This window comes from Lepidochelys kempii, chromosome 20 (genome assembly GCF_965140265.1).
Source record: "Lepidochelys kempii isolate rLepKem1 chromosome 20, rLepKem1.hap2, whole genome shotgun sequence".
Classification (NCBI taxonomy): Eukaryota; Metazoa; Chordata; order Testudines; family Cheloniidae; genus Lepidochelys; species Lepidochelys kempii.
Genome location: NC_133275.1, coordinates 953257 through 978857, shown reverse-complemented (window position 1 = coordinate 978857; position 25601 = coordinate 953257). Strand labels below are relative to the sequence as shown.

At 43.7% G+C, this 25601-nt stretch overlaps 1 protein-coding gene across 6 annotated transcripts in view; it reads right to left on the bottom strand.

Moving 5' to 3' along the window:
* The window catches only part of SCN8A (sodium voltage-gated channel alpha subunit 8), a 114107-nt gene that overhangs the window by 19981 nt on the left and 68525 nt on the right, over positions 1-25601 (bottom strand). For all 6 annotated transcript variants that reach the window (XM_073319060.1, XM_073319058.1, XM_073319056.1 and 3 more), the window contains 9 exons: positions 23109-23468; positions 20059-20194; positions 17644-17882; positions 14986-15159; positions 10386-10742; positions 7838-8308; positions 6421-6538; positions 5528-5682; positions 4240-4413 (listed from right to left, as the gene is read on the bottom strand). In XM_073319060.1, coding sequence (XP_073175161.1) covers positions 4240-4413; positions 5528-5682; positions 6421-6538; positions 7838-8308; positions 10386-10742; positions 14986-15159; positions 17644-17882; positions 20059-20194; positions 23109-23468 — 2184 coding nt within the window. The remainder of the gene's footprint in view (positions 1-4239; positions 4414-5527; positions 5683-6420; positions 6539-7837; positions 8309-10385; positions 10743-14985; positions 15160-17643; positions 17883-20058; positions 20195-23108; positions 23469-25601) is intronic.

The window sequence follows — 25601 nt, the reverse complement described above, 5'->3', positions numbered from 1 at the left end:
CTGACATTGTAGGATGAAGATTCAATTTCATTTTACTGCTCATGAATAGGACTCCTGCTTTTCTCCATCTTCAGATTTGACCATCACCAGCTGGTTCACAGCAGTGGGCAGGAGGCGACATTTTTAAGCGTTTGTCCATGTGCCCTTGGTTACTCTTAGAAGCAGCCTCACAGTGGCCTTCATGGAACACATTCTATCTACTCTGGAAAGTCGCAGGGCTGCACTGATGCTGGTGGGTATGAACCATTGTTCCAGCAAGTGCCGGTATTTCAGACACGAGCCTGAGTCCATTGCCTTAGCCTCTGCTCCCATCCTACATTAGAAAGAGCTTTCTTACATGAGAGAACACACAGGGATTCTTCACTAATGTCAAAGAAATGCCTCACATAGGAGCTTTAGTTTATATCAGAGACAAGCAGAAGCGATATAGTTTTAAGTTCAAGTTCTTCTAACCCATCTCAACCAGTGCTGCACAGCAGTGTTGTCAGCCCTGGGCATGAGCTCAAGGCAGCCTGGCCTACTGACTAGAAACTTAGATTCAGAGAAACAGATCTGTGCATCAAAAGACATCAGCTATAAGCTTCCATGAGAATTGACTCATTGTGCTGAGCGAGACCTTGGTCTGCAGGTAAAAACCTCTAATGATCAAAGGATGTAGCAAGCTGTGCTGTTAGGAGGCATGCCTACTGTAACTCTGCCTAGTGGGGAGGAAGGAATAAGGCTAGAAATGGCTCCAAAGCGGAGCAGCTCTTGTATGTGCTGCTCATATCAAAAAATCTACAGCCCTGCTTCATCACCAAAGACCAAGTGAGGGGTTTCAGATCCAAACTTCAGGATATGGGTGGGAGTGTCTGGACCTAGGATCATCTCTAATGTACTCACAATGCAGAAGTAATTCAAGCATTTCAAGTACAAAACAACCAAGACTTCATTCACTGAGCCCCTCACCCTTAGATTAATGCCCTGGTCCCTAATGTGAACAAGACAAGAAATAGTGGAACTTACAAAAGAATATTTCAACCTTCAATGGCATTATTCAGTATTATATACTCAATTCACTGGAAACTTCAATAGGCTGTTTAGTGGGCATTGGTACATGCCAAAAGTAATCCCGATGGACTGAAAAGCAGAAGCCTTAATTATTATTACCCAGAAAAAGACTCTTTCTTCATATGTATACCCAGCAAGCTTTAGGAATCAGAGGAGGAGGGTTATTTACCAATGCTACCAAACCTGAAAAATAACATTCAAGAATATTGTTATATTTAAATGCTTATTTCCTCTTATTTACTGTTCCCATCATGAGATTCAACTCAAACTCCACTTCTGCCATTTTAGAGGCTTTAAAAGGATCTGCTCTGGCAGAGATCCTTACTCTAGCGGTAATCTGATGCTTTGAAAGAAGTGAACAAATCTGTATTGCATTTGCCAATTGTGCAATACTGCACTTCCTGACCCCAGCTGGAATTAGCTCACACCATGAAGCATGAGGACAGAGTAACCTTTACAATTTTTCTCCTACCTATCTTAACTACAGACCTTTTCTTATTAAAGTATATCTAATCCATTTAATCTTGCTCAACCATTTTCCTCAATCCAGTTTAGGAGGGGTTAAGGGTCTGGTCTTGGAGTTTTAATTTTAGTCTTGTGTTTCACTATATAGTAAAACAAGAGAGAATTACAGATTCACTAGACTTTACAGATCAGAAGAGTTACTTAGGACCTGTGTTTCGAGGAGGGGCACCCAAGTGAGCAGAGACCAAACAGGAAACTTTGCATATCCATTTTACTACAGTAAATATCAGATAATTTGATCCCACTTTTGGCTCCACGTTAGCAGTTCCCCAACACACTAGGGAAAATTCTTCCATCTACTCAGATATTTCTAGAGTTCCCATAGCCATTGTACAGCACAATGACAGGTTTCAGAGTAACAGCCGTGTTAGTCTGTATTCGCAAAAAGAAAAAGCGTACTTGTGGCACCTTAGAGACTCACCAATTTATTTGAGCATGAGCTTTCGTGAGCTACAGCCCACTTCATCGGATGCATACTGTGGAAACTGCAGAAGACGTGTACAGAAGAAGACTTGTACAGCCCAAGTAAATCCTACTCAGAAAAAAAAGTTACTCACCTTCTGGTAACTGTTGTTCTTCGAGATGTGTTCTTCACATCCATTCCATTCACGGTGCGCGCGTGCTGCGTGCACGGTCGTCTGAAAGTTTTCCCTTAGCAGCTCCTGGAGTGGCACCTTCATGGCGCTCAATATATAATCCTGCCGACCCAGCCCCCCTCCCCTTCAGTTCCTTCTTGCCAGCTACTCCGACAGAGGGTAAAGGAGAGTGAGCAGTGGACTGGATGTGAACACCACATTCCAAAGAACAACAATTACGAGAAAGTGAGTAACCATTTTTTTCTTCTTCGAGTGCTTGTTCACGTCAATTCCAATCAGGTGACTCCCAAGCTCTCCCCCGGAGATGGGGTTGGAGTTAAGGAATCGCTGACTGGAGCATCGCTCTGCTGAATGCCGCATCATCTCTGGAATGCTGGGTGATAGCATAGTGAATGTTAAATGTATGCACTGATGACCAGGTTGCCCCTCTGCAGATCTCCTGAATGGGGATCTGGGCCAGGAAAGCTGCTGACTAGGCTTGTGCCCTTGTGAAGTGTACTGTAATAACCGAGGCTGGGACCTTAGCCAGCTTGCAGCGTGTGCGGATGCAGTCTGTGATCCAGGAAGAAATGCATTGGGAAGAGACCGGGAGCCCTTTCATCCGGTCTGCCACCGTAAGAAACAGCTGGTTCCATTTCCTGAAAGGCTTAGTGTGCTCGATGTAGATTAGAAAACTACAGGCTAAAGAAGAAAACTAAGGGAAGCACTTGCAATGCAAGTGAACGCAGTTCCAATGGCCGTCACGGACGGTAAGAAGGAACTGAAGGGGGGTTGGGTTGGCAGGGTTATATATTGAGCACCATGAAGGCACCACTCCAGGGGGCTTCAGAGCCAACCTGACGGGAGCTGCTAAGGGAAAACTTTCCAATGACCGTGCACGCAGCATGCGCACACCCTGATTGGAATCGATGTGAACAATCACTCGAAGAAGAATTTTCCGTCTCCCAGCAAGAGACTCAGAAAGGCCTTTTCTCAGCTTAATATTCTATCATTTGTCTGGGCTGATTGGTGCAGCAGGTCCTCTGGGCCCTCAGCTAGGACACTGCCTCACAGATGGATGTTTTGAATGCACACAAATACAATTTTCAGAAGTACCTGAGGAACATGGGAGCCTAAAATCCCATTCTGAGAAGGGACTCTAGCACTTCAAAGGCTGAGTCATGTAGGTGCTTTTGAAAATGTTACCCATCATGTTTTAAATACTTTTGTTGTTTTCTATTCCATAAATTATCTAGCTAACATTTCCCTTCTTCTCCTATTCATTATATCCCTTCAGTGTATTCCTTCAACCAGCTCTCTCTATGTGGGTCTCTATGCTAGTTTGTCCATGTTGAAGGTCTACCCCTTTGATCAACTTACATCTACCCTACACCAAGTTGCTGTCCATATCCCCAAATGTCAGGATCAGCCCTTTTCTTCTGGGTATTGGATCCTCTTTAGCAAAGAGGAATAAAGACAAACTTTATCTAGCCTTGTAAGGGTTTTCTTCACTTGAATTGAAAGTACCTGGAGTTCTACAAAGCTTTGAACAGACCCATTGGCCCGAGCACCCAATATCTAGAGTGTGCATGGATGTCACCAGGTGGCAGCATTGAAAGATTCCACCTGCTGAACTTTCTCCCATTGGTGTCTCATACAAACTATGTGGAGACAGAAGATGTCGCTTCAGCTGGCCTGGAGTCAGGGTATGTTCATTTGTAGCACAAATTCTTTACACTCTACTGAACTCTTTCTATAACTTCCTCAATGTACAGGTCCTTCAGAAAGAGCAATGCTAACACAGCATGAGCCAGAGGATGGAAACCCTTCCTTTGTACGTATCTATTAAGACCTGTGGTGTAGAAATTCCGCAGTTGCATAGAACAATCCCCAGTAGCTCTGCTTGTCTGGATGGTTCTGTCCTTTTCCCAGTTTTGGAGAGCTATGTACACATGGGATTGAACCCGCTTCCTAGTGAGATACATCATCTATTGGACCCTTTTCATGAGCACAGCGTTACACCCCCATCCCCACCCCCCAGATAAAATTTATTTTTCCCAGCCAGAGATAAGAAGCAGAAAATACATACAGCCACAATGAGGAAATCCAGCCAGCACCAGGCGTTGGTGAAGAACTTGACGAATCCATAAGCGCACCACTTCAGCAACATCTCCAGAATGAAAATGTAGGTGAAGACCTTGTCTGCATACTCCAGCATGGTCCGGATGGTCTTTCTCTGTTCTATGTAAATATCCTCAAAGGCCTGGGAAATAATCAAATGCCACTTGTCATTACATAAGATTTGCCACTGAATGTGCAACAAACCAGCAGCTCATTTAAATGAGGGTAAGCTGCACCAGTGGAAGTCATTTTTTACACCAAGGCAGCACATTTGCACGGATGCAAAGAAGTCCAGTGTAGACAAGCCCATGGAAATAGATTTTCAAAGGAACTCAGCTTCCTTTTAGGCACCTAATTGAGGGACAGTTTTTCAAAAGTGCTCAGCACCCAGTATCTCCTATTGTGATGCTTACAGATTTTCAAAACAGCTCAGCTCTCAACATGCATCTAGTGTGCTGAGCTCTTCTGAAAATCTTACAATTTATTTTGATGCCTAAATGGAAGCTGAGCACTTAAAAAAAAAAAAAAAAAAAAAATCCAGCTCCAGTTATGGGTGCAGAGACCCTCTGAGCAGTCTGGCCAAAGGTACGAAAGAGAAGCTGGAGAAGCACGGGAATTCTGTTGAACTGGAATTTGCAGCTTAAATGTACTGCATTTTTTCATTCACTGTATAGCACAATCCACTAAATACCCAAGAAGCTGATTCTCATCAAAGATCTGGGAAAAAATCAGATGAGGTCTTTCACTAGTAGAAGAACTTCATCCTCTAGAAACATGGCTGCAGCATCAGAACCATGCATCCCAGTTTGCACCCACACAGTGCCTCCAATCTGAAGGTCTCCAGGAGCTGAACAAATGTTAAAGAAAGTATTGCTATCCCAACAGCATCATGGGCAAATTAAGGCCCAGAAAGGTGAAGTGGTTTTACCAATGGTCACTCACTGAGTTTGTGGCAAAGCAAGGATTAGAACTCGGATTTCAAGGCTCCTAGTTTTGCGTCTTACTTTAAGTTAGATTGGAAAACCTTCAGGACAGTGACCATGTCTCGCTAGGTTTTTGAATAGCACCTAGCACAAAGGGGGCCCATTGCAATACAAATCATTAACAATAAATCACAAGTTTATTCTTCATTCCCCAACCTCTCCAAGGAGAGATGGTGTTTTCCCACCAAAATGCCCATAAATAGCTCTCAGTACACTAGGAGAAGAGCCTCGTATAATGTAATTTGGCTTCACAGACTTCCAAAACTCACTTACCAGGGCTCCACTGCTCAGTAGGATCATGAAGATGATGAAAGTCTCGAACCAGTTGTGCTCCACAATCAGAAAACAGGTCTTCCTCAAGATCCACCAGGATTTGCCCAGCCCATCTTCAATACTGACCTGACAGCACTTAAAGCGCTGCACACAACCTGCATGGGGGCAACGTGGAAAGGAGTGAGTGTGAGAGGATTTTTATTGGGGGTGGGAGACAGGATATTGTAAGAACAGAAGGGTCTTTGCATAAAAGTGACTTTGCTCCTCTAAAATCTTAAGCTGGTTGCATTTCAGTTAAAAGTAAAATGTATCCATCCAATCAATCCACCCCTCTTCCAGGTCCTTATGCTAATTCCTGTCACTGTAGTATCTGAATGCCTAGCTTTACATCAGTTTACTAGCAGCCAGTTTAAAATAATTATACTCAGCGAGGCAGCCACAATTCACCAGAAAGCAACAGAGAGAACTCGGTGATAAAATCACCTCAAACCATTTAAAATATCTTTGCTATGGGAATTATTCTAACAAATCAGTGGCCACATATGACTTCATGATGGCTCTGTCAAACATTGTGGCCACAAGTATCCTCACAGCAGCAGCAATTAAACCCAAATTCTCTTGCTTCAAAATCCCTGGTGCCAGCAACTTTCCCTGAAGGAGAACCTTCCTTAACTGTTAACAGTCTAGACCGTGGCAACACCACCTGGTCTCCAAAGGCCTAAATCCTGCAAATCCTTAGTGTGACTATAATTTACTCATGTCTGCAGAATTGGGGATCTTTAACAATCCCTAGCACTGATCCAGCCCCAGACCTAAACTCTAGGCTAAGCTACACTAGATATGGGTCACAACACCAACTCAGAGGCCCATATCTACATCTGTGCTTAACTCACCTTCTGTGAAGCATGCATCTGGGTCCAGATATTCTTCTGGTGCCTCCACAGGGACTTCCTCTACCTCTGGCTTTATATCAATGGTGCTGCCCTCAGAAGAGCTAGTATCATCCAGTTTCTTTAACACAAAAAGAACCCCCAACAACCACCTCAGTCAGGTAAACCCAAAGATGAATTTTCACAGCGACTCTATATGGGATCTACCTCCTTAGCAGAGGAAACTAACAATTTGCCCACCAAATCTGCCTCAAAGAAAATCTATTTCCTGGCTGTTGTCAGGATGGTCTGGGACACTAACTGTGAATCAGGCATTCTGATTAGGATATTTAGTCATCAGTTTTCAAGTCTTAAAGATCGTAGTGCAGATAGGGAATCAAAACTGAACTTTTGCAATTTTTTGTGGGGGTGGGAATCACATTTCAGACCCATCTTTACCCCTTAAAATGCAATATTATAGTGACTGAATGGCAGTGCATTAACACACAACAATTATTACAACAATGATAAACATTTAGGTCATGTGTGACATCTTCCATGTTAGGACCACAAACCACTTTACAGAAGATAGTTACTGAATCCTTAACCACCAACTCCTGTGAACTGATGGTATTCTCCCAGTTTAATGACTGGGAAACTGAGGCAGACAGGTGCTGTTCCTTGCCTAAGATCACATAGGGCAATCTATGACACTGTCAAGAATATAACTCAGATGCCTTGACACCTAGGCCTATGCATCAGCCAGAAAGCTATCGTTCCCCTGTAGCCAAATTTTTTCTTCTTCATTTAATTCACTGAAGGTGACACACCCAATGTTAAACACTGCACTTGATTTTAGCCACAAGGCCAAGAGAAACGCATCACTGATGGGACAATAAAAGCATGTTGATAATGGCTGGGCATTTGAATCTGAAAGTGTTATCCCTATTTTATAGAGGAGGAGAGTGCAATACAGAGATTAGACTGTAATCTCCTTAAGGCAGGGACTGTCTTCTATTCTGCTCAATTTAATAGAGCTTCTACAGATCTCTGTACTATAATGAATGAATTATGCCCCCCCCTTGCCCAAGATCACACTGGAACAATCTGTGGAAGAGCTGACTGTCAGTATCTACTTCCTGCCTCATGTCTTATATTTGGGGTTGTAAGTTCCTTGGGGCAGGGACTGTCTTTTTATTTTGTGTTTTCATGGGGATTAGCACATTGGGGTCCCGATCTATGACTGGAGCTCCTAGGCATTATCACAGTACAAATTAACAACAAAAGCAGGGAACAGAATTCAGACTCCCCAGCTGCAAAATCCTGTGCCTGAGCCATGAGACCAGCCTTCCTTCCCTTGCAATGCTTCTCTCTCAATAGAGGTTACCTGTAGCTGTGAAATGGACATGTGGTTAAAGCAAATATTGAGCATCCATCCTACCTCCTTGCTGCCATTGGGATCTGTATCGCTGCTGAAGTCTTCTGTATTGAGGTTTTCAAAGTCTGACTCACCCACAGCAATGGGTACCCGAACGGTGAGATTGGGGTTATTGATGAAGGACATGTGGTCTTCATCTATGATGTATTTCTCCACACTGCTCCCAATCCCGCTGGTGGTGCCATTACCATTCTTTGGATAATCAATGTCCCTGTTGATATCAGCCCCTGTGTGGTTAGCGATGCAGTTCACCTTCTTTTCATACAACTCGTCCAAGGGTTTGACCTCATCCGCCTCTCTCTGCTTGAAATGCGCCTGCATGAACTCATGTGCTTTCACCTTGATCCAGGCGATTCCCTGCTTGATGCGAATGACTGCTATTTGCAGGTTGTTCATCTCCCCATCATCATCTGTTGCTGCTAAGTTATCTGCACTGAAAGAGCTCAGCAGCAAAGCCAAGAACAAGTTCAGCACCTGAAGGAGAAGAGATCACGTTTGGCAGAGCTCTGACATTGTGCGGACACATTACAGCGAAGCTGCATATGAGCATTTAGCCACCTGAGCCGCTGACACTAATGGGAGCTGCAGAACAAAATCCACAAGCACCACACTGAAAACCAGTGCTGGTACCCGATAAAGCTATTGACAAATCCAGAACTTAAAACAAGGCCCCGATCCTGCAATGAGCTCCGTGCATGGGAGCCCTCAGGAGCATGTCACCAGGTTGGAATCAGTGAGGCCCGGTGCTGTGCAGGGTAGCCCTGCATGCAGCTCATTGCGTGTCTGGGGGTCAAGGTATAAAAGCTAGAGATGGGCCCTGAGCTGCCAAGTTCCAAGAGATTTAGATCTAGCATTGTCGTTTGGTCCCATCTCAAACTCAAAGGGAGCCTATTAAAAATAAGGATTCGATCGGTCACCACCGTGGCCTTAGTCTCTGCCCTTGTCTATTTCCAGCCCCTAGAGCAAAGCAAAGAGGACGACTTTCTCTGTCAAGACCCTTTGCTGGCACAAGTCCTTGCAGGGGAAGTCCAGGAGGAGTCTCTTGCTGGCTGCTTTAAGACACGATGAGTGTTTCCACTGGTCTGTCCTTGGTCTTTTCTCCCGCCCCCATCAACTTTTTCACAGAATTTAAGGCAAGAAGGGATCATCATGGTTATCTAGTCTGACCTCCCACATAACAAGCCATGCAATTTCACCCACTGATCTTCATCCAGCCTACATTGTATGACTGAGCTAGAGCACAGTTTTTAGAAAGGAACTTCCCAATCTTGATTTAGAGACTTTAAAAAGACTTTGGAGGCCTTCCCCTGCTTTCCCCTCCTTCCCCTCTATCATTTTGTTTTAGTGCAAAAACTGGGTTTTCTTCTTGTCAGATTCCTTTAGCCCATCATAGCATGTGTGGGTCAATATCCTTTGACTGATAGTTTTGTACCACTGGCTTTTATAACAGAGTAGCTGGATGCTTTTGTGATGGGCACCCAATGAGCACCTGATCCTGCAAAGCAATTAAGCATGGAGCTGTCTTATCAAATTCAATAGGATTATTCACATGCTTAAAATTAAGCAAATGCTTAAGTGCTTTGCTGGACTGGAGCATAAATGGGTTAAAGTAGTAAAATAATACTCTGAGGTCACAATGCCATCACCAACAATTTAAATATTAACAGAGATTTCAGGATGAACTGACATTTGAAGGCTAATTTATCCTTTTACCTACTTAATTCATAGGGAGTTTAGGAAGTAATTCTGGATACAACCTCATATATTAAACATAAGGCTGTGGTGCAAAATTGTTTAAAAAATTATTTGAAATCTTGTTTTGGATGATTTAAAAATTGGGTTGAGGTCAGGAGGAATGGGGGGGTGCCTGAAATTTTGTGAAACAGGGTTTGCACTCTAGTATGTGAAAATTCACATTTTTGAATGATTGATGTGAAAACTGATTTTTATCCAAAATTTAAAGTTTTTCTTATTCCATAAAGCAGGACCAGTTTCACCACAAGATCTCAAAGCACTTTATAAACATTTAATTAAACTCACAGCAGCCCTATGAGGCAGACATGTATTTACTATACCCGTTTTACAAATGGGTAAATGGAGAACCAAATTCTGTTCCCATTTACCCTGGTTTAAATCCAGACTATTCTGGAGTTACAGCAAAGTAAATGAGAGCAGACTTTGGGGGCAGAGAGGTTAAAGTCCATATTTTCAAAAGTGGGCTTTAAGACCCCAATCATGCAACAAAGTACAACTATACACATACTTAACCTTACAGGATCAGAGTTTAACTTTGGGTGCCCAACTTTAGGAATCTACTGGCGGATTTTCAGAAGCTCTAAGCACCCCTAAGTTCCAACATGCAGCTGCTCCAGACCTCTGAACACAAGCCACAAGGGTCTCTAATGCTGGGCATCCAGAATCAGAGGCCTAAATGATTTGTACCCAAGGCCACACAAAGTCCATGGTAGAACCCAGTGACAGTCCTGTGGTCTCACCACTGCCTCCCCACCCACAAGCAATCAATAAGACAATAAGCAAATCATTTACTGACCACTAAATTCCCGATGACCATGACCATCATGAAGACAATCAAGCACATGGCCTGTCCTGCCACTTCCATACAATCCCACATAGTCTCAATCCACTCCCCACACAGCACGCGGAAGACAATAAGGAAGGAGTGGAAGAAATCATGCATGTGCCAGCGGGGTAGCACACACTCCACGTTGATCTTGCAGACACACTCCTTGTAGCTCTTGCCAAAGAGCTGCATGCCCACCACAGCAAAGATGAACACGATGATGGCCAGCACCAAGGTCAGGTTTCCCAAGGCACCCACTGAGTTACCAATGATTTTTATCAGCATGTTCAGAGTGGGCCAGGACTTCGCCAGCTTGAAGACTCTCAGCTACATAAAGAAACCAAAAACAAAGAGATACAAACCACACTTAATCCATCTTCTTCAAAAACAAAAAGACAAATCCACAGAGAAATCTTTATGGTGACAAGTCCTAGATTCTAAGGGATGCGGAACTCAGACCTCTACCACTGAAGTCAATGGGAGTGGGCGATGCTCAGCACCTCTCTGAATTTGGCCTTGTATGTTTTGTATTCAGTTCCCCTCATGCTCCCAAATTAATTTCATGTTTGAAAAGAAAAAAATCAAGTTTCCTTCTGGCTTTGGAAACTCTTGAGAGATGGATGAAATGAGCCACATGAAATCAGGTGCCCAAAGGTTAATATCTTTTTACAAATGCCTTTCAGTCTTCCCTCTGGACAAGAAGGGCCTGATATCCCAGAGTGCTCAGCACTCATAACTGGGGACAGATTTCCAAAGAACTCATCTTCCAATTAGGCCTCTGAATAATTGACCAAACTTTCAAAAGCTGAACTTAAGTGTCCCAATGAAAGCTGCTGAGCACTGAATTTTTTGGAAAATCTGGCCCCATTTGGGCATGCCTAGCACCAGGCTGAGCATGCTGGGCCATGGCCCTTTCAAACATTTGGCCCTACCGCCAGGGCTCAGTTTTCGAATGTTCTGAGCACCCCTAACTCTAGATTAAGCTGCTGGAGGCTACTGGTGCTCAACGCTTCTGAAAAATCAGGCCCTAACATGCCAATTATCTCACTTTGCTACAGCATAACATACACCCAGCCTGGACTGCCTTTTGGTAGTTTGTTTTTAGTCCTCCGAACAACTGAGGACTGCCTCTGAACAAAGTACATGGCCCAGGTTAGAATGGACTGCTTGTTTTGTTGTAATGCCAAGCTAAGAACCTTACACTGAAGTGGACCCTTTAAAAGCTATCCTTCCTCTCCCAACGTGCAGCTGAGCTACCTCATGTCTCATGCAATACAAGAGCTGAGTGGATTCAGTACCCTTCCACTCTCAGTCATTTATGTAGAATGATGGGAATGGATTGGGGAGGGGGAGTGGCAGAAGACTAAGGCTATGTCTACAGTATGCATCTTTTAGTGACATGGCTGTGCCATTGCACCCGGGCTGCTAACAGGCGCGCAGGGTAGCTGCTGCTTGCTGTCTCTCCTGCTGACACAGTGCTGTTCACACTGGTGCTTGTCATCAACAAAACTTGTGTCTTTCGGGGGTGTGTGTGTGTTTTTTTACACCTCCGAATGACAAAAGTTTTGTCTTTCTCTTGCCAGTGTAGACATAGCCTAAGAAATCTGCCTCAGAAGACAAGGAAGATGCAGCAAAGGACAATTCACAATTACCAACCACCACTGCACTGCCTGCTAACTGGGGAGCTCCCATTGCTTTGATATTAGGGCCATGCACAGACAGCTTATAGAACCAGGCGCTGAACAGCACTATTAAAATATAAGAGCCCAATCTCATTCCCAGTGAAGCCAGTTAGCAACATTCCCATGGATTTAATTGCAAGCAGGATGAGGTCCTAATTCAGAAGAGCTGTATATAACCCTTATGGCCAGATCCTGTGAGATGACAACTCTCACGGACGTCAGTGGGACCTGCAGGTGCTCAGCACCTTGCACCTTTTTCAGTTTCTTACACCACAAGCTCTTCAGGGCAGAGTCTGCTTCACCCTTTATGGATGACTAGCACTGAGTGCGTTTACAGACTTCCAGCAACAAACAATAACAAGGGTTCCAGAGTTCAGTTTAAACTTGGAAACAAAGATTGGTAGAATGACACCCATTTTAACTTCAGAAACAAATATTGTGGGGGAGGGAAATACATATCCCACACACAAAAAGGGGTCTTTCAATTAAATTAGCAGCATCGTGTTTACACTGTAAATTACAGCCTGTCCCACCCCCTATTCATGCTTTGCTTAGTGCATGTTTTGATCACACTCAACATCTCATGTGTGATTGCACTCAGGCTAGTAAAATATAGGATGCAAACAATAACAGAAACTAGCCTACAACATGTTAAAAAAAAATTGTCAACATGTGCATTAATTTAATTGCTAATGAAACCACCAATTTCTGCTCAGATATCTACAGACACAATTCAGGCAAGATTATAAAACAATGTCCTAGAAAATGTTTTCTTTACAAGGCACTAAAGTAGACAAAATCACTGAAAATTAGTATAAATTAAAACTGAAAACCAGAGACTATTACCAATATAAGCTTTTATAACACAAATGTTTCTCTTTGCAGAGCTTAGTCTCTGAAATTATTATTTTACTGGGTGCCAGTGTTGTTCCAGAAGGACCTTTTACCCATTTCGATAATGGTTCATTTAGCAAGTGAAAAAAGTTATTAGCTTTCTGTTATAACAAACAGTGCAATGAATGATTTGAAATTTTAAAGAAACTTTACATTTGGATTTTAGTCAGAGGAAAAAACAAGTTTTAAAGTTCTTGTTTTGGAATGGAGCAGAATTTACTCATGAAAATTCAATGATCCGTTTTTAAAATGGAAGTTACTTACTGTACCTGGAGGCTCTTCGAGGTGTGTGGTCCCTACCTGTATTCCATGCATGGGTGTGCCTGAGTCTGGAAATTCTAACAAGCAATGTCCATTGCCCTGCACATGCACAGTAGGTCTCCTAGTGCTCCAGACCAAGGGTATAAGAGGCAGGGTGAGCAAACACCTGTCCAGATCCTCTTGTTACTGCAAATTCAACAGGATCCAAAGCAGAGGAGGATAATGGAATACAGATAGGGACCAGACATCTCGAACAACCTCCAGTTACAGCAAGTAACCTCCATTTCTTCTTCAAGTGCTGGTCCTTATGTGTTTTCCACACATGGGTGATTGACAAGTAGAGCTCACACTTGGGCAGGGGATGGGGGGGAGTGCCTGAAAGCCAGCAGCAAAGATGCTTGCAGTACCATAGACCCCACTGCTGCATCCGCAGTGGAGGCCTGCACTATTGAGTAAGTCTCGCGAACGTGTGGATGGAGCTCCAGATGGCTACCCTACATATGTCTTGTATTGGGCCCTTCCTGCAGGGACGCTGTAGAGGAGATCTGTGCTGTCGAGGAGACCTATGCTCCTAGCACTGCCAGGAGGAGGGGTGCGTGCTAACGTGTAGCACTCAATGCATCCCGAGACCCACTTAGAGATTCTCTGAGAGGACAGAGCTTGACCTTGCAATCTTTCTGCTATGGAAATAAAAAGTCTTGGTGACTTTCTGATAGGCTTGGTTCTTTGCAGGTAGAATGCCAGGGCACATCAGACACTGAGGCAATGAAGTCTCTTCTCTTTGGCAGAAGCATTGGGGGTTGGGAAAAAGACAGGTAAGTGAATACTTTCGTTGCCATGGAATTCAGGAACAACCTTGGGGAGAAATTTAGGATGTAGGTGAAGGGATACCTTTTCCTTGTGAAGAACTGTATAAGGAGGTCTACCATGATGGCTTCCGGCTCACTGACCCTCCTGCATGAAGTAACAGCCACTAAAAATGCAATTTTCATGGACAGATGAGGCATGGAACATGTCACCAAAGGTTCAAAAGGTGGTCTGGTGAGTGTCGACAGGACGAGATTGAGGTCCCATTGAGATGTAGTTTTTCTAGGCATAGTCCCTGACCATGGGGAGTGAGAGTCCCCAGCCAGGGAAAACAAGCTATGATACCTAACTATACTAACAAGCTAAGAAGTATAAAAACTATTTACAAATCTATTTACTGGTTCTATAAAAAGCTGGGGAAATCTAAGGACACAGGATTCCAGCTCAGGCCCTGCAGTGGTAAGAAGGAATTGGAGAGGCGTTGGCCCACACTGTCTTATACCTTTGGTCAGGAGCAAGAGGAGACCTACTGAGCATGTGCAGGCCAATTGACACTGCTGGTTAGCATTTCCAGACTGGGGTGTAAGGTGCGCATGCGTATCCATGTGTGGAATACACATAGGAAGCCTTCTGGAAATTTCCACTACATGCATCTGAAGAAGTGGGTATTCACCCACGAAAGCTTATGCTCCAATACGTCTGTTGGTCTATAAGGTGCCCCAGGACTCTTTGCCACTTTTACATAGGGAGCAGCACTCAAAGAAAAAAAATTTTTTGAGAGAAACAACAACTCACAACCATAGAATTTCCCCCTCTCCTCCAAACAGAACCAATGAATATTTTTAACCAGAATAACTTATGTAAAAGGTTTTCTAGTAGCTGCAAGACAGGAAACTTTAAAAAGAAATGGGAGAAATATGGAATACCAATCGGAAAGATCGCAGCACTGAAAGCCCTTCCACGTCTGCTAGACCCAGTTCCATTAAACTGAGGGAGACAATAAATCCGTCAAAAATGTTCCAACCTTCTTGGAAATAATAGTAGGGGTCCATGGCTATGAGCTTCAGGAACATTTCTGCTGTGAAAATTCCAGTGAAAACCTGGAGTGGAGAGGAGACAAAAACAGAGCACGCACACATACGCCCACACACAGATACACACACACACACAAAGGTTCTCCTTAGTTTGGTTTCAGACAGACAGTATACATCTCAAAGATAGGTTAACAGTGAACTAAGAATGGGGACCCTGCAATGCTCCTTGTACCAGTTCAAATGCACAGCCTGGGCAAGGTCATGGGCTTGCGTACAACGGGTTATTCCCTCCTCTGGTGTAGCTGCGCTGGTGCAACCCTTGCTGGCTTCCCTGGTAATCACTCTCCTATCAAGACCTTACAGACAAATGTTCAGAAGTGATCGAAACTTCAGGGTCTCCAGCTGTGGTTCAGCCTGGTCCCACACTGGTGAAGTCCATATGAGCTTTGCCATCACTTTCAGTGGTCACAGGATCATGGCCTGAGGCAGGTACAGCTAGACCCTCCGCTGGTATAAGCCAGCACAGCTCCACTGATTTCAGTTATGTTCATCAGGCCCCAAAAGTGCTGAGCATCTACAGCTCACAGGGACTGCAGTTAGAGAAGCAGGTGCACAGTGCCTCTGAGAGTCTCCTGTGAAAATATCAGCCTAGCAAGTATTTGGGTGTGAGCCTGAGAGATGCCAGGCACACACAAACCCTACTGATCTTCACATGAGCTGCAGAAGGAACTCTGCGCCTCCTCTGGATCTGTGCCCTTTTAGAGTGAAGAATCACTTAGTACAGTGCAGGGCAAAGTCATGTGACCATGGTGCAAAACCTGAGTAAAAGGGCCTTTTGGGCAGGACACTGTACTCCTCCCTCTGAAGAGCACAGACACCCCCCCATGCTCCCTGGTTGCTTCGGGCCATGGAGGCCTCTGCAGAGCATGTGCTCTCCATCAGTTTTGGGCATTAGTCAGTTGATCCGCAGAGCAGAGGATCCACTGGGCTTCCTTTTGCTTCTTCCCATCCTCAACCCTCATCCCCTGCACTGACCAGAAAGATTGCTCACTGCACCGCCCATGAGCAGCTGAATCGCTCCGTTTGGGGACCTTTGTGCCCACTGGAGAACGGCAGAGAATTAGTCATTAGCCCTGTGCTCTGACCTCCGGCCTGCAGCATTACTGGATCTCCCCTGCTCCTTGATCTCCTCCTGGAGCAACCCCCTTCTTACCTTACTGATACGGGCCCTGCACAGAAAGTCACTTAACCTGGAAGCCATTTCACCCACCATGTGGGCAGTCTACACTACAGCTGTGACCCTACTAATGTTTGCTTCCCAGAGGAAACATCTCCCTCATGGAATTCTGGTAGTAAGGCAGTAACTTAAGGTACTAATTATTCATGGTAAGTCATGGCCCCTTCTCTGCTAATTGCAGATACATTGCAGTTTAAGCCATTCCTTTGGCAGCAGGATGGCTAATTATTAGCCAGCAACATGACTGCCCACAACACTGCTGTAGGGAGAGGGGAACTAACAGGAGACAGTCTAAATCACAAGGAGAGAAAGATGACATTCTGGAGTAAATAAGAGATTGCAGCTAGCATCTAACAGCACCCCTATCTCCCAACACTACAAACAAGAACGTGAAACCACACACAAGTGCACATGGTTAAAAAAAGGGTGGTGCGCTCTGGTCTAATTATAAAAATATCTAACTCATGTAATGCTTTTCATCAGTAGATGTCAAAACACTTTGCAAAGGAGGTCAGCATCATTATTCCCATTTTACAGATGGGGAAACTGAGGCACAGAGAACTAACTTTCCCAAGTTTCAGAGTAACAGCCGTGTTAGTCTGTCTTTGCAAAAAGAAAAGGAGTACTTGTGGCACCTTAGAGACTAACCAATTTATTAAATTGGTTTAAATTTATTAAATTGGTTAGTCTCTAAGGTGCCACAAGTACTCCTCAACTTTCCCAAGGTCACACAGCAAGCCAGTGGCAGAGCTGGGAATAGGACCCAGGTTTCCTGAGTCCCAGGCCAGTGCTCTCTCCTCTAGAAGGCACACTGCCTCCTTCTGATGAGTTGAAGTGTGTTCATCATGCCAAAGAGACACCTTACCACTCCCCTCCTGGGCCTCATGCTTGCTGAGAGGCAGAGATCCCTTGGCAGCAGCACTCTCAGTGATACAGGGTCGTGTCCCCTGCACTCCCTCTCCAGCTCATCTAGTGCTTTGTAGGCCCTGTTCTACATCCACTGAAGCCAGTGTGAAAGACTTCCATTGACTTGAGTGGGCATTGAATCAGTCCCCCATCTGCACTGTAGAGGATCTTGCCACTTATTTCAGGCAGTGCCCAGATGTCTGGGAAAACACACAGACCTTCTAAAAGGATTTGCAAGGATCTGTACACAGAAGGGTGACATGACACTATTGATAGCTAGTTCATTTACCCTGTTATTTATTTGTATTATTGTAAACGTGAATCTGCTTGTCACTGTTAACACGAAGCCTCAGAGTTTTACGAACCCTCTATACCCCCTACAACATGTTTTCCCAAAGCACTCTTACCAGATTTCCTACAGTCAGAACATCTTGAAACTCAGGGGTCATGGGATGGTGTTCCATCGCCATGAAGACAGTGTTCAGCACAATACAGATGGTAATGGCCAGGTCAACAAAGGGATCCATGACAATCATGTTCACTATCTCTTTCAGCTTGATCCAATGTGGGTGGCACTCCCAGATCAGGAAGGTGTTGGCAAATTTGTACCAACAGGGGGGGCACTTCCTCTGGGATTCTTCCAACTCTGCAGTTACAAAACAAAATAGCAAAAAGAGTCAGGTCTTGTCCTCCTAGATCTGCCTTAATCTGTTAACATGGCTACAGTATCATTTCACTGCTCCCCTTGGCGATGTTGAATCCACCTTGCGTCTTTGCTTATACTTTGCTTTAAGCTCTTTGGTGCAGAGTCTCTTTGCTGTTTGTACTGTCCCCAATACTATGGGGCTGGGACTGGGGCCTCTCGGTGATCCCATAATACAAATTACAATAACAATATCGGATCCCATAACTGTTTTACTCAAGAGCCCAACCTGTGGGTTTAGGATGTGATTCAACAATCACTGCAGTTAACGGGACTCCATCTACTGGACTTCACACATCGGGCCCTCAGACCTCACCTATATTCAAAGTTGCACCAGTTTACCTAAAGATGCCATTTTAAACTATGCAACACAGTGGTGTGGACACACTTAGTTCACTTAGTAAAGAATCAATTTGGGATAAATTGGTACAAGCATGGTTAAAATGAATGTTGTCCATTTAGAGAAAGCCACCATGAACGCAACACCCGTGACTTAAGTGGCTTTATTTATTTAAGATATTTTTACATTTCTCCTGGAAACTTATGTTGCTTTTTGCCCATTCTTTGTCCTCCGGTTATTCTATCCAAGCTTCACACAACTGTCCAAGGTGGTCGTTGTATTTTTGCTTGGGAAGGGAGAGATGCTTTGGTGGACTTCTCCAACTCCAATTTGTCTTTTGGTTGCTAAGAATATGGTTGCATTGGTTTTCTGAAAGTTTAAAAAAGGATCACAGCACTGGAGCTGTAGGAGTTTGTGCAGGAGGAAAGCCACACAGAAACCTTGCTCTATTTTCAAAGTATATATAATTTTCATATATATTATTACAGGATCCTGTAAGAATCAGAGAACACCCCCCCCACACACGTCTGTCATTCTCAAACTCTTACAGCCTCTTGCATAATATATTTGGAAATCAGAGTCATTTGCTCATCTTGATCTGCTGTTTATTTCGGCATTTGTCACATGGAAATCACTCTCTATTGACAGCTGACACAGCCAAGATCTCAATGCAGTTCAGATCTCTCTATTCTTGGGCTTCAGGCAAAGGAGACTTTCTCCATTCCCCATTTGTGCAGAACACCTATACATTCAGATTGAGTGACAACTATAGTTTCCCTTTTGCATATTGTTATTGGAACCAGAACATACACCAGTTGTTTTTACTCCCCTGCACCTGGGAGTATGAGAGTCTTTGAAGAGGTGCAGATTTAGGTGCAAACAAAATGCACAAGTACTTCTCCAGTGCTTAATTTGTAATGAAAGAGATGCCAGGGCTATGAACTGCCAAGCCTAGAGGTGCCAGGGCTCAGCCCTGGCAAGCCGTGGCACAAAGTAAGCACTGTACTTCTCTAAGGGAGGAATCACCACTAAGTTAAGCATCAATTCTTTGGTGCCTTCACAGCAGCTCAGCAGAAAAATCCATTTGCCTCCCTCTGCTCCGATCACCAACCTCTCTGGCTGTTGTGGTTTCATCTCTGCTAAACACAGCACAAAAACCACCTTTTCCATGGCTGCCTACAAGTAGTTGTGTTGCCCAGATTCCCTCCTTTAATGTCTTTCCACCAATCTCCTTAATGTGATATACATTGTTGTACAGTAATAGCTGTGTTTTGCATTGTTCTAAAGGGGAATTAATACAGCTGTGTAAAATGCTTAGTGCTTTCTCTCTCAGTCTGGAGTTTGTTACAAAGCCACAACTTGGGGCCCAGTTCACAAGACTGAGCCATGGCTCAACAGAACCTGGAGGAATTTGTGGTTCTGAGTAGAAGCCAGGCAGAACTCCAGTTCCACACATCTCCCACCCAAAACACTGAGGTTTCAGTTGAGGGAAGGTTTGAAAATTATCATATGAATCCAAACAAGGGGGGAAAAGAACCACAACCCCCAAAACTGTCACACTGATACAGTAACAAACACATTGCTGCATGAGTCAAACTGGATGCAGAAACAACAGGGATTAAACCCACCACATTCAACTCCATAACACATCAGCCAAGAGGAGAATCTCCTTCTAGTTACCAGCAATAGGTCTTCTAGTTTCTCCAAGGCAGCCAAGGCGTCATTAGGCACACACATAAATACAGACATACACACTAAATTACATGGCATTGTGCACACCTTCTACAAGGGTATTAGTTAAAACAGTCATTATACTGTTGGTTCGATCCTTTCTTCCATAGGATGCATTCAGTTGATCCATTGAGACCAAGAGAGACCCGGTATGTTTCTTTTTAATCTCCACCTCGGTAGTACCCTGCAAAATTCACATGTCTAATTAGAACAGACTCTTGATCAGTCTGAAACTCTGCATATCGTCACGTTGGATAGATAGCATGCACCCAAGGGAGAAAATAAAACGGGAGTTTTCCATACTGACGTCATTCCTTATGCACGAGCCTGGTGCGTTTATCTTACGTAACACTATGGATGCTGCTTCCGCAGGCTGCAGCAGTAGTTTGCACTGCTTAAAAAAAATGTGGTTACTGGAAGCTTAGCATTTCCAATATATTCTTAATGCAGAGTATTTGCATATTTAAGACCAACCAAAAGGAGAGTTTTAAAAATTTGGCAGTTTCTGCATAGTCCTTTGCTCCGCAAGAAGCCTAATTTATATCAATCGGAGGAAGGGTGGATTGTTGCTAATGTACTAACTGGGACACAGGAGATCTTGGGTCAGCTCCCACCTCTGCCACAGACTCCCTGTGCGACTTAGCTAGTCACTTAAAAATAGTCCTGCCTTTCTACCACCTTTGTTTGCCCCATCTATTTAGACTGTAAACTCTTTGGGGCAGAGTCCAGCCCATAGAGAACAATGTGAGCTGCTGGTAATTAAGGACAGACTACAGTGCGAGAGCCCAGCGCTCTCAACTCCCATTCAAGTCAACAGCCAAAATCTGGATTTTGTTATACAAGACAGATGTAATAATTTCTTAGGCTTTGCTCTAGTAAAGGATTAATTGTACCCAATGGGAGCAAATCTAGGCCCAGAGATCTACCATGTGTGCTACCAACAGTTTATTGCTTTGCCCTCGATACAGGAGTCTGCCATCAGTTGCTTGTGAAAAGAACACATGTGCCTTAAACAGCCTTTTGTCTCCCTTTCTTAAGGAAATGAGATACTTACTCTATGAGTGACTAAGGTATCCTGCATAACCCGTGTGATTCCCCAGTGGTCATGATGGCTAATTGGTATTTGCATTGTTTAACTACAGGTATAGCCAGTTATCAAAAAGAACTGCCAAGTAACCAGTGTATCCAGTATCACATAATACAGAAGTCTCTCTTCAGGTGTTTTTCATGCATTCATCATGCTAATTACAGTTTCTAATATTTCCATGCTGTGTTAGAAAGAGAACAAAATATTCAAACTACACATTATATTAACATGCTAACTGGGGAAGAAGGTAGGAACTAAAGTTTAACGTAACTAAAGAAGGGTCAATAAAGTCTCAAGGATGAATCAAGGATTAGAGGGTATTAATTTAGGTTGCAAAAATAAAAAAAAAACTGCTTGGAATTTACACACACACACTAGCTGGATTTCCCCCAAAAGCTATTTTTTTTAGACAGCTCACAAATGATCTTGCTACCCTTTCTTTTTATCGAAGGCCAAACAATCCCTTCTAACTAGCACATAATAGTACAGGCTCTCTCTGGCTTTCTAGACTAACTTGTTTTGTTGGCATATTTTTAAATGAATTTTTTGACTGAAGTTCATTCAGCCCTTTTGTTTTAAAAAGTCACTGTCAAGAGAAAAATCAGATATTAAAAAAAATACAAAGAAAAAGAAAAAATTATTTTCCTCCATTGTGTTAAAAATTTCCCTTGTGGAAAATTCCTGTAGAATTTGAGGGAGATTAAATCAATATGATTCAATAGATATCACCTTAAACAATTTATAGACTGTAAAGGCCCTGATTTGGCAACCTGAGCCAAACTGATGTGCAGCAGTGTGCATGACTGCATAGATCCATATGCATAAATCAGATTGCCGGATTGGGGCCTGATAATTATATTATCCTCTAGGCTTCCATAAGATGGTTTTTAAAATTCTATCGTAAGTTTGTCTCTGTTAAATTCTATAGGATTTCACACAGAAGGATGAGACGATTACAATGGAAGGATTTTAAAAATTAAATTAAGTTTACTTCCCAACCATCTAAACTGATGGTTTCATTTCATTCAACTTGGGCAGTGAAACTAGACCGGTCAGAGTCTCTGCTCTGTTTATAGTCAGTTTCACCACCTGTTTCTCATGCACTAGTGCCATGCTGAGAAAGTTTAAATCTAAAATGACACTGTTTTCACTGAAATTATTTTCTTAATTCCATTAAAACATTTCTTCCTTACTAGATTTTGTAATATATATTACAAAAAAGAACAAAACCTATATTTGGAATTAAATTTCTTGTCAGTGTTCCCTTTTAAGCTTCATATTTCACCTAGATCCCCCTTCTCATAGGTCTGGTCTTCCCCAAAGCTGTCACTCCTGGTGCCTGATTTGGTTCTTTGTTTGAAATTGCTCTCTCACACTCTCCTCCCTTCACTTCTAAGACCCAAATCCTGCAAGCTGATCCAGGCAGGAGGGTGGCTCCACTTACACTCCAAAGGAGTTCCATGAACTTCAGTGGGTAAGGAAGTAAGACTTTGTTCCATCTAGACCTGACTGCAGTATCGTGGCCTTCGAATGTAAAAATTCTCTGCCCTGTTTACATTTGTTTTTAAAATTATTCCTCCATAAAGGATTTTTTTTTAAAATTTGGTGGGAGAAACTTTCCAGCAAATCTTGGTCTATTTCCTCTCCTGCACCTCTTAAATAAATTGTTCCTAAGAATTGCCATTACTAATGGCAGGTTTATTATTATATCCTTCATGAAAATCTCAATTCCAAGCCTTTTTTTCCCCCCCCCCAGGAAGCCAGGAGGAGGATGTGGGTCAGTAGGTTACTCAAGAAGAAAGGAAGGGGGTAACTGAAGCATGGCAGCCTTTGAATCCAATACAGACTATATAGTCTGCGGTTAGACAAACCAATTTTCATTCCATCAGGGTTTCCATTTGGCTTGGAGGGCGGCATACAGGAAAGCAGAAGAGGGCAGACCGCCATGCCTAGACTATCTACTCATTGACTTCCTTACACTGTCATCAGTAGCTGCCTTATCTATTTTCACCTCAGGCAGAAGGCGTCCCACGGGCCTATTAGATGCCGGGCCGCCAATAAGGGACACCACGCCATTACAATCCACTGTGCTGTTCCTTTTCACGTTCCGGCGGATGCTGGGGAAGATCCGTGAGGACCGGCTGCCCTGGCTGTACCCACTGTAACCACTGTAGCTGCTTCTCCGTTCCCGGCCACGGAAGGGGACGAAAAGGGAGTCTCTCCTGCCTTCACTCTCCTCCACCGTGCTGTGCTCATCATCAGCAAATTCGTTCTCTGAGCCTGGATCACGGAAGCGCCCTCTGAAGCTGAAGATACTGCTCTTGCTGTTGTGCCGGGAGAGGAAAGGGGAGCCTGGGATGCTGAGAAGGGACTGGGAGGGAGAAAAGAAAGAACAATGACGGCGTGAATGGTAGAAAGAAAAGCAAAGCGATATCACAGAAGGCCACTCTCATCCCTGGATCTAGGGCCATCCATTTACACTGGACAAGTCAGTGCAATTGTCTGTTTGGTACAAGTGGCCTCACTACTGTTCCTAAAGGGTAGTTACCTGCATTCCATAAACCGCATCACTTGAACTGAAAGCTCTTTGGGACAGAGAGTGCCTTTTTGTCCTGGTCTGTACAGTGCCCAGCATAGAATCATAGAACTGGAAGGGACCTTGAGAGGTCATCTAGTCCAGTCCCCTGCACTTGTGGCAGGACTAATCATCTAGACCATCCCTGACAGGAGTTTGTCCAACCTGCTCTTAAAAATCCCCAATGATGGAGATTCCACAACCTCCCTAGGCAATTTATTTCAGTGCTTAATCAGTCTGACAGTTAGGAAGTTTTTCCTAATGTCCAACCTAAACCGCCCTTGCTGCAATTAAAGCCCGTTGCTTCTTGTCCTATCCTCAGAAGTCACGAAGAACAATTTTTCTCCCTCCTCCTTGTAACAACCTTTTATGTACTTGAAAACTCTCCCCTCTCAGGTTTCTCTTTTCCAGACTAAACAAACCCAATTTTTTCAATCTTCCCTCACAGGTCATGTTTTCTAGACCTTTAATCATTTTTTGCTCTTCTCTGGACTCTCTCCAATTTGTCCACATCTTTCCTGAAATGTGGCGCCCAGAAATGGACACTACAGTTGAGGTCTAATCAGCGCAGAGAAGAGCAGAAGAATTGCTTCTCGTGTCTTGCTTACAACACTCCTGCTAATACATCCCAGAATGATGTTTGCTTTTTTTGCAACAGCATTACACTGTTTACGCATATTTAGCTTGTGATCCACTATGACCCCCAGCTCCCTTTCTGCAGTACTCCTTCCTAGGCCGTCATTTCCCATTTTGCATGTGTGCACCTGACTGTTCCTTCCTAAGTGGAGTACTTTGCATTTGTCCTTACTGAATTTCATCCTATTTAGTTCAGACCGTTTCTCCAGTTTGTCCAGATCATTTTGAATTTTAATCCTATCCTCCAAAGCACTTGCAACTCCTCCCAGCTTGGTATTATCCATAAACTTTATAAGTGCACTCTGTATGCCATTATCTAAATCACTGATGAAGATATTGAACAGAACCAGACCCAGAACTGATCCCTGTAGGAACCCACTCGTTATGCCCTTCCAGCATGACTGTGAACCAATGATAACGATAACGATTTTCCAACTAGTTATGCACCCATCTTATAGTAGCTCCATCTAGGTTGTATTTCCCTAGTTTGTTTATGAGACAGTCATGCGAGACAGTAACAAAAGCCTTACTGAAGTCAAGATATAGCACATTTACCGCTTCCTCCCCAACCACAAGGCTTGTTACCCTGCCAAAGAAAGCTATCAGGTTGGTTTGACACGATCTGTTCTTGACAAATCCATGCTGACTGTTACTTATCACCTTATGATCTTCTAGGTGTTTGCAAACTGATTGCTTAATTATTTTGCTCCATTATCTTTCCAGGTACAAAAGTTGAGCTGACTGGTCTGTAATTCCCCAGGTTGTCCTTATTTCCCTTTTTATAGATGGAAACTATATTTGCCCTTTTCCAATCTTCTGGAATGTCTCCCATCTTCCATGACTTTTCAAAGATAATTGCTAATGATGGGGTCTTGACCCTGATCCAGGTCAATAGGTGCTGTTGTAATACAGATACAAATCACAATCACAGCTAGATCCTTGGGAGCAGTCTCAGCAAAGAGGCCAAGGAATGAACAGGCCATGGAGACTGCACTCCCCTAAAGGGGGCTGCTAAAACCAAGGTTGAACCATATTTGGGTGGCAGTGTGGGAGAAAGCATCCCCAGCTGGTGCCTTTGTGCTGGGCTTTAGGGGAGGATTTTACTCCCTTTGGTCCTCAATCCAGCACTTTTAATATACAAAGAAAATTTTAGGAAAAATGATCGAACCCAAGCATGTTGAGTAAATTTTTCAAAAGCACCTCAGTGACCTAGGAGCCTTAGTTCCATTTTCAAAAGCGACCTGGCACTTATGCGCATAAGTCTAATTGAAAGTCACCTGTGTAACTGCCCTG